This window comes from Rutidosis leptorrhynchoides, chromosome 5 (genome assembly GCF_046630445.1).
Source record: "Rutidosis leptorrhynchoides isolate AG116_Rl617_1_P2 chromosome 5, CSIRO_AGI_Rlap_v1, whole genome shotgun sequence".
NCBI classification, from domain to species: Eukaryota; Viridiplantae; Streptophyta; class Magnoliopsida; order Asterales; family Asteraceae; genus Rutidosis; species Rutidosis leptorrhynchoides.
Window position 1 is genome coordinate 238195448 of NC_092337.1, and position 9677 is coordinate 238205124.

Consider the following 9677-nt stretch of genomic DNA (forward strand, 5'->3'; position numbering starts at 1 on the left):
AAGAACCAGAAAAGAGACATATCCATTACTAAAAGCTACACTTAAAAAAGAATTAAGTAGTGACGATCGGGTGAGTCTAAACTTTAAACCCATTGATATATTATACACCACCCGAGATGTAAATAACTGGCTCACTATTCTAATTCGTGGAACTTATTCTACCAACTTCACATGTTGTCAGCTAAGTGTGGGGAAGTCTAACCCCACTTAACGTTAAATATGGGGTTCGGGTTAGTGCATAACTCGTTAATAAAAATGCATGATAAACTAGGGTAAAAGACGCATTTTCAAAAATTAGCAAACAGTTCAGAAAAGCAACTATTTTTGAAGAAAAACATGTGTGATAAAACAACAAAAGGAATGAACCATGAGGCGCGCCATCTATCATTCGACGAGCTTAGTAATTACAAACTGGGTATTTTTAATCACTTTTCTACACTAAACACCCTCATGAATTTATAATTATAGTCTGATTTCATGCAAATGAGGGCATTGCATGATCTCAAGTGTGGGGAAGGGTTATAAATTCTCTCAGATTTGCACTTGGTTTATTTGCCAAATTTTGTGAAAATTTTAAAAATTTTCAACTAAATGAATTCAAAATCATGTTTATACATATTTATGAACGATAAAACTAGGTGATAATACCGAAATTATTGTTACCTCGGAAAGGACATAAATTGAGAAACAACCTAAAATGCTTGAATTCATTTAAAATGGAAAAGAGGAGAATAAAAAGGCAAAGAAAGAAATAAATAAAAGCCAAGTGTGGGGAGAATGTACCAAGTTATTCAATTAATCTATCACATGTTTCTGTAAAGTTATTGCAGGTGCTTTTGTTTTGGACTAAACTAATCAGTTTTACCCGATTTACTGTAATATATTTGAAAAAAAGATTGATCTATACGATGAATCAATTTCATCATTAAAAGGAAGTAAAGTCTTCCGAAAAAGAAATGCGCTTCTTGATTTAGGTCAGGAAGTCGTCATCCAGACCAGCTGTAGGTTGACGAAAAACCTTGAAAAGTTTTCTCGAAAATCAGCTGGAAATCCACGGACCTTAGCATCAAACAGGGTCGCCATGTGGTCAGACTTATCCTAACCATGAGAGAATCTGTCTCGTAAAATGGGGAGGGCGCCGTGCAAATTAGCTTGATAAGACTAATGAATCAGACCCCCGGAAAGGATAATCTCCTTAAAGATTAAAAATCAGCTTTTAAGCATGATATTACTCAATCCTTGAGATCGACCTTAAAGATTGAGAATTACAAACTCATGGAATTCAATGATATCTAAACTCGAGCTTAAACGAGAAAATATTTTGATCAAATTAAAACCGATTTATTTTCTGAAAAACCCATTTTTAATGCGTTCATTACCATTGAACGTAAAATTTTAAGAATTCACCTGGAATTCATTAGGTCACCTGAACCAAATTGGGTGTCAACTGTAAGAACGGTGGTTGCATAGCATGGTGGAAGACAGGACCTTGTGCCAGACCAAAAAAATTATAGGGCGATCTTTACTATTTCTCCTACAATGGATAGTAATTGCATCCGACATGTTGTGGACCATGAACATCTGCATGTCATTAGACATTGCCTTAACAGTTGCTTGTTCATCGCTTTCCTTTACAACCAGACGGTAGTTTACCGAAAGGTAATATACGGAGCAAGTAAACTGGACGTGTGCTTTTCTAATACAAGGATTAGCAAATGGGTGACATAAAACCGCAAGTTTTGAGCTAAAATTTTAAAATCTGAAACCCACAAAACCCACAAAAACATTTTGCAAACACCAGTGAAGGGTTATTCCGGAAAACTTATCTAGGGTAAAAGCTAGAATGAATTTTCAAAAAAACAAATGTTTTCATAATGATCTAATTTCCTTAAAGGATCTAAATTTTTATAAGTCATGTGGGACTGTAAACCACATTGTTACTATCATTGTTTATACCGCCGTATCAAAATCACAACTGTACAAAGTGTGAGAATAAAAAAGTGATTGGAGTGAAGTTTGTTTTATTTCAAATTCTGTATTACTTGAGGACAAGCAACGTTCAAGTGTGGGGATATTTGATATTGCTCCAAACGAACATATATTTAGTCGCAATATAATCCCAATATGTAAAGTTTTTAGTTGTAATTATTATATTTTTAAGTTGTAATCGTTTAAGTAAATAAATGGGAAGACGAAGCACGAAGATTAAAGAATTGAAGAAAAAGTGCCACTAAAGCCTGAAAAGTGCCAATAAAGCCATAGTGCACTGAAAATGCCACTAAAAGTGAGTTAAAGACTTGCGCGGATTTTGGGAGTTAAGGAAAATAATTTTTTGTGCAAATTACAAATTGCAAAACGCAAAATACAAGATATCTAAACGTACAAAAGGACGTTCAAAAATCTGGAACCGGGACATAAACCGAGCATCAACGCGCGAGTCAACGGACCAAAAATTACAAGTCTACATTGCACAAGAATATAATATAATATATATATAATTATATAAAATTATATATATTATATTATATATATTAAATAATTGAGCAGCCCACGTTTGGGAATCAAGTTGAGCTGTCACAGCTGGCCATGCAATCGCATGGCCAGGAAGCACATATATCATGCGATCGCATGAGCTCAGAAAGTTGGCCAAGTCCTATAAATACCACGATTTCTGATCGAGTTCAACACGCCACAATCATATCTCTCTCCCTCTGTATAATATATATATATATATATATATATATATATATATATATATATATATATATATATATATATATATATATATATATATATATATATATATATATATATAATAAATATTAGTTTAGTTTTATATTAGTTAGTTTGGGTAATGTAAAATTTATTTTTACGGGTTTTAAAGTTGGAACTCTGTCCCTGTAACACTACGCGATCAATAATCACTGTAAGCTAAATTCTCCCTTTTTAATTATGTCTCGTAGCTAAGTTATTATTATGCTTATTTGAGCCAAAGTAGTCGTGATGTTGGACTAAATATTAAAGACTGTGTTATTGGGCTTTGGACCATAATTGAGGTTTGGACAAAAGACCGACACTTGTGGAAATTGGACTATGGGCTATTAATGGGCTTTATATTTGGTTAACTAAATGATATCTTGTTAATTTAATATAGAGATTTACCACTTGACGTATTTATATATAACCACATACGCTTGATCGGGTACGATAGGCTGGATATTTATAAATACTAATAATTGTTCATTTGACCGGACACGGGGATGGATTAATAGTCAATGGACTCATTAAAATAGGGGTGGATTACATTCAAGAGTAATTGGTGTAATTGTTAATAAAGTATTAAAACTTTGGATTACACGCAGTCGATAACCTGGTGTAATCATTAAACAAAGTATTAAAATCTTATTACAGTTTAAATTCCCAATTAGTTGGAATATTTGACTTCGGGTATAAGGTTAATTTAGCGAAGACCCTCACACTTTATAATTATGACCGATGGACTATTATGGACAAAACCAGATGGACTTATCAAATAATCCAGGACAAAGAACAATTAACACAGGGTAATAAATTAAAATCAAAACGTCAAACATCATGAGTACGGAAGTTTAAATAAGCATAATATATTTTATTTCATATTTCCTCGTACTGTTATTTATTGTTATTTTAATTATTGTTCTTTATTTTATCGTTAGTTAAATATTGTCATTTACTTTACGCTTTGCTTAAAATATAAAATCAACAAACCAGTCATTAAACGGTAAAATCCCCTTTTATAATAATAATAATAATTGTAATATATATATTTATATTTTGTACAAATATAGTTATATAAAAATATAGTGTCAAATAAGCCAGCTCCCTGTGGAACGAACCAGACTTACTAAAAACTATACTACTCTACGATTATGTACACTGCCTATAGTGCTGTAGCAGAGTTTAGGTATATCCTATTTGTAAATAAATAAATAAAACTTGTATCATATTTTCTCGTATTTCGTAATAATAATAATAGTATTTCGTACACTACTCCTCGCACACCAGCCGATAAGGCCGTATGTACTCTAATAATTTAATTATAAACAATTGATAGTCTTAATGGCTTATGTTAATATCTTCATAGTATAATTTAGTTAAAACATAGCAATTTAGTTATTACGCTACTTACGGATGTCATACTACAATTTTTAATTGAAAATGGAATATACTAATAATGACTTTGAAAGAAAGTGGTATGAAGTATAAGAATTAAATTGAAATATTATTAACAGTGAGGGCATAATGTTAAAAGTGGTGGTCACCTAACCAAGAAACACCTATAGATGGTAATTTGATATTTGGCTTACATAGTACAAAATGGTTTCAAAATTAACCTTGAACAAAATAACAAAGCTTGAAAATGTGATGCCCCTAATTATATGACGCTCGAGTCGTCGCTCATGCCGCCCATAGGCATGGCCGTCACTAATACTGACTATTGACTATTGATGTATACACGTTTAATTGATTTTCTAGCTATTTTAGATAAACTATAAGAGCAAGTTCAATGGTGTAGTGAATGAGCCGTCAATCTCATATCAATTGATTGACACCATAGGCAGCAACTTGTCAATCTTTAGCCAATTCTTTGCCAATTATTTTCATGAAGGATTTTACCCATTTTCAACACATTTCACGAAGGTATTGGTTATTTTTGTTGTACTTAGGGGTGTTTAAGTTTGCGCTTTGAAAATTGATTATGCGTTTATGATAATTATAATTAAATAATCAACTGTATGAAAATGTGGTATAAATTAATAGTGTTTGGACATAATTATATTGTTTGACAACGCAATAATCAAATAATCAGTCAGTTAAGTGTTTGATAAATCTAATTTTATTATTTTAATTAACAAGTAAAACGTGATAATCTAATAATCACGTTTTGCTGCAATAAGGGGTGACTTGCTTTTTCATTTTCACGTTTTGAATCTCTTAAATCGCAAATAATTGATGTTTTTTGTTTAATTTGCCAAATACCATAAAATGATTATTTACGATTTGAAAACGTGATAATCAAATAATCAAGTTATAAACGTAAAGACAAACACCTCCTTAGTATATTCAAACTTGTAAATTGTATTATTAATTAATATATTGGATCGATGTTTTTGAATAAGTGTATGATGATTGAGAGTGAAATGTGATGATATAGTTGTAAAATGAAAACGAGAAATAAATGATGATGTGATACTGATTCAACAGTGTATTATTTTGAGGAAGGTTTTCATGGTTGGAGTCGTGCGAGAGACATTAGACAAAAGTAAGCAATGGCATTTCTTTAATTCCCTTAATTATTGATATTTTTTTTCATTCCTATTCCCCTAGGGCAAGGAGTTATAGGAACTGTCTTCATACAGGATTTGTATATCCATCATGAAAGATCAAAAAAAAATAAAAAATAAAAATAAAATGTTCATTCACAATATAATAGTTGTCGAATTTCCAAAATTCATCATTCATGATCATTCTTGAGTAGTGGTTGAGATCGGGTACAAAAGTTGTATCATTTGGGTAGTTATTTCCGTTTCATATTGATCGTTGATCAACATGTTTAAATTGCTAATAAACCCATCGTCATTATCCCATAATCCTTCTTCAAAGTTGTCATAATTGGTAGAGTCAAAAGACGTAGAACCCCAATCAATACTTGGAACATGTTGATGGAGTGTCCCTTGTACGAAGTATTGGTTAGACGTTGAACTATCATAATTTGAGGTGGAAGATGACAAACATGGAGAAGGTAAAGGGGGTAAAATGTTATTATTAGTTGGAAGTAGGATCTCATGAGGTTCTATTAAAGGCACTTCATCAGTGCAAAAGTCAATTATTTGACATTCATCCACAATGTTTTTGCTTTCTTCACAATCTTCTTGTTCATCCTTAGCTACTTCAGTGATTGTACTTGATTGAATTGAAGTTGTCTGTTTAAATTCTTCATTTGTTTTGTTAGTTCGATACTTGATTGGTTCAAAAATTGTGGTTTTCTCTATGACTTGAGGTGAAGAAAGTGGTTTATGAGTGAGAGGATCAATTCCCATTTTCTTGAGCTTTTTCTTGATATGAGTATTCCAATGATTCTTAATTTCATTATCTGTTCTGCCCGGAAGATGAGACGCGATCTTTGACCATCTAAGTATTAATACCAAAACACAAATTAGTTATTATTCACTTAAATCATTTTTTAACCCTAAATAAATTCGTGAAAACCACAATGAATGTTATAATATAAGTTTATGTATACAACCAAAGAATTTTTTTATAAGCATTTATGTGTACTATGTGACATAAATTTTGTTATGTATATCTTAGGAAGAATCTTTTTCATCGTATGGTTTTGGCCAACACATGAGACCCTTTTATTTTATGGGAAAAGGAAAAGGATATATAGTGGCCGTGGACCATAGAATTTGCACGCATTAGAATTGTCCAATCATGTAACCCACAAAGACACTTGAACTAACATGAGTACATACAAACAAAAAGCATTAAACATATACCTAACTATGAAAATTATTATGTGCAGGGGAGGCCGACGACTAAATTTTTTTATAGTTTAATTATATGTTAAAATCTATCGTTTAGTGTCATTTTATGTTAAAATTTGACATTTTGCTCTAGGTCTTCTTATTTTTTACAAGCTTTTAACATTTTGCATGCACGAAATTCTTGAATCCGTCATTGATTATGCAAACAATATTGAAAAGAAACCAATTCATGCATTTTAATACTCCTAATACACAACAATACATTTCTATACGTTAACGTGAAAATGTTTCATGCATTAAACTCCCTACGGCCGATAATAAGTGTCATGTTTTAATTTTTAATGTCATACTTTTAAACTTTTGACTTCCAGTATTTTTGTTTGTGTTATATAATATTTGATAAAACATATCAATAAAAACACATTTTAAAATCCAATCTATTCACACAAGGGTCATCAATAAAAATATTTGAAGTCAAAATTTAAAAGTAAGATAATTAAAAGTCAAATATGACATTTATTATGGAATGATGGAGTATCTTACTCGTATATTTTAACTAGCAAACGTGTTTTGGTTACAGTGTTGTCTATTATGACATTGTAAAACACATTTGATGTTGTGCAACTACAAAGTGTTGCTGTATACACTCATATCGATAAGAAGATTTCAAAACAACACGTCCATGTAGAGGTTAGAACACGAAAATGCATACGTGTATAAATCCGTTTTTTATTGGTCACTCTCTTTTAGAATTGTACGTCGATCTTACTACTATGTTTAGAATATACACATGACTTGTCAGCCACATGGCACATAGAAAGAAAAAGAATTTTCACCTATTGCCAAGTTGAGCATGAAGATCGATCACTATCTTCTCTTCATTTTCAGATAACAATCCTCTTTTCAAATCCGGCCGCAAATAGTTGGTCCATCTCAACCTACAACTCTTTCCGCACCTTAACAATCCTGAAATTAGAATGTTTTTAAAACTATAGTCAGATAAGTTAAAAGTTATTTTTAGAATTAATGAAGAATACTCGTTATATTCTAACTCAATACCTTTTAGGTTACCATATATCGTAAAATAACAACTAATAGGATAATGCAAATCCAAGGTAAAAAAAAAAAAGTAAATCAAAGGTAGTTTTGTTTATCTGTTGCAATACCATCACATAGAAAAAATGTAACAACGTAAATAGTGTATATTTTGTTTAATTCGTGATCCCCAACACTAAGCGAAATGCTCTAAATATATATACGTACCTGCAAGTTTGGGAACAGCTCTCCAACAACATTGGCCATTGGTGAGAATGAAGTTAATAAGCTTCTTGTCTTCATCAGCAGTCCATGGCCCTTGTTTCAATCCTACTTTATCACAACAAGGTTGTCTTCCCATTTAATTGCGATTTATATTAACATTAGCAAGGCGCTAGAAAAAGTATTATTATACTATTTATTTTTAATTTATCTTTGAAAGAAGAGTAACAAATACTGAAAATATTTAAAATGTGTGTGGCTAGTTAGACTAGTAAAGGGTCAAACGCATCGGGTTATAAATAGTAGTGGCAAAAGTCTAGTGCGCCTCTAGAAAACACGGTTTTATGAGATGTCTAGTTTTCAGAGTTTCATGATTATTAGTTTATCATTTTTTTTTTCATTGTGCGTTCAAGACTTTTAATATTTTGGCTACATATCATTCATACACGTGTCATGGAGATATATAACATTGACTAAATTATGTTAATTGGTGAAATGTTAGCTTGTAAAAACTCGATTTCTGATGACCATATATTATTCGGGTATACCGTATACATATAGCAAGTGTTTATATAGTACTAGAGGCCGGTGTTATAATTATCCAACCCAAATCATATACTACTACTATATATATTAGAATATTATAATATAATATAATATAATATAATATAATATAATATAATATAATATATATTCAAAAGTATCCGGAGAATAAAGTATCTGAATTTTCAGATATTCAATCCAGACATCTGAACTTTCATATTTGGGTATTACGTAATGACATTTAATATTAATATTATTATTTATTTTATTAATTTATTAACTCTGTTACTATAATCTGAACTTTGTAATTATTCAATGTTATGGGCGGAACTTGAAAAACACAATTGGGAGGGCCAAATTCTAATTCCTCTAGACGACCTTTAAGCCTTCGATCAGAGCCGATCCTGACAAATTGGATGCCTATTGCAAAAGAACCGAAACATGTCTCCTAAACTTTTAAAGATAAACTTTGAATTACAAACTCAAAACAGATCACAAAAGACGATATCTGCATGTGTTTCTAACTGAAATTAAAATTAAATAACCTTAGATATCAACGGTGAATCTAGGATCAAAATTCAAAGAGATCCCAAGTTTTTTTCCAAAACTTATTATAACTAAAGGGTGCATTAGTAATTGTTTACCTCAAAAAAACATTAATCGTAAAAATATATAGACTTCTGTAGTTAAATTGAACGGTGTCTTATAAAGTTTCAATAAAAGTTTGTAAAATAAATTTCAAACTTTAGTATGTTTATTGCGTTATATTTTGTATCTTGTATGTATATGATTTCACAAGTGTTTCATATTTATTTTTCTCATTAGACTTCTAAAGTTAAAAAAATATATGGAGTAATGAATTTCATTGATTAATGAATAAATGATAAGTAACTATAATATAATATGCAATGTAAATCTTGTTATAAATATAAATAATCCATCGAGATACTTGTGGAACCCGAGTGAGCTGTCATCCATGACAATAACATACTCCGTATATTTTATTGACGACCTTAATTAGAAAGAAATTAGTAGGCCCACTCCTACAATTACCAAGATCACTTCTTGAATTATCTTCCTCTTCTCACCTCTAACCTTCATTAAACCTTACTCTAAGATTTAAAAAAAAAAAAAAAAAAAAAATTCAGTAAATCGACGTTGAAGAATTTGATGCCCCTAATTTTGTGATGCTCGGTGCAGTCGCACTTGCCGCCCTACCCTAAACCCGGCTTTGCCTTCAATAGCATGTTTAAGAGATGTATCAATTACTGTGTGCATCTTTCAAGTTATTCACAATCAAATGCATTCAACTAACAAATTAACCAAACAATTTTTAATTTTCAAAACTGA

At 30.9% G+C, this 9677-nt stretch overlaps 1 protein-coding gene across 1 annotated transcript; it reads right to left on the reverse strand.

Moving 5' to 3' along the window:
- Positions 1-5332: 5332 nt before the first annotated feature.
- On the reverse strand, positions 5333-8032 carry LOC139847352 (uncharacterized). The gene is made up of 3 exons (XM_071837016.1): positions 7791-8032; positions 7364-7493; positions 5333-6171 (listed from the first exon to the last, which is right to left on the reverse strand). Exons 1-3 carry the CDS (start codon positions 7921-7923, stop codon positions 5505-5507), a joined length of 930 nt encoding a protein of 309 aa, XP_071693117.1. The 5' UTR covers positions 7924-8032; the 3' UTR covers positions 5333-5504.
- Between the last annotated feature and the right edge of the window lie 1645 nt (positions 8033-9677).

Coding starts and splice junctions, on each gene's coding strand:
- LOC139847352 (XM_071837016.1), bottom strand. CDS start 7,923: ATGGGAAGACAACCTTGTTGTGATAAAGTAGGATTGAAACAAGGGCCA. Junction 7,494..7,790: donor AGCTGTTCCCAAACTTGCAG/GTACGTATATAT, acceptor TTCTAATTTCAG/GATTGTTAAGGTGCGGAAAG. Junction 6,172..7,363: donor CATGCTCAACTTGGCAATAG/GTGAAAATTCTT, acceptor ATTAATACTTAG/ATGGTCAAAGATCGCGTCTC.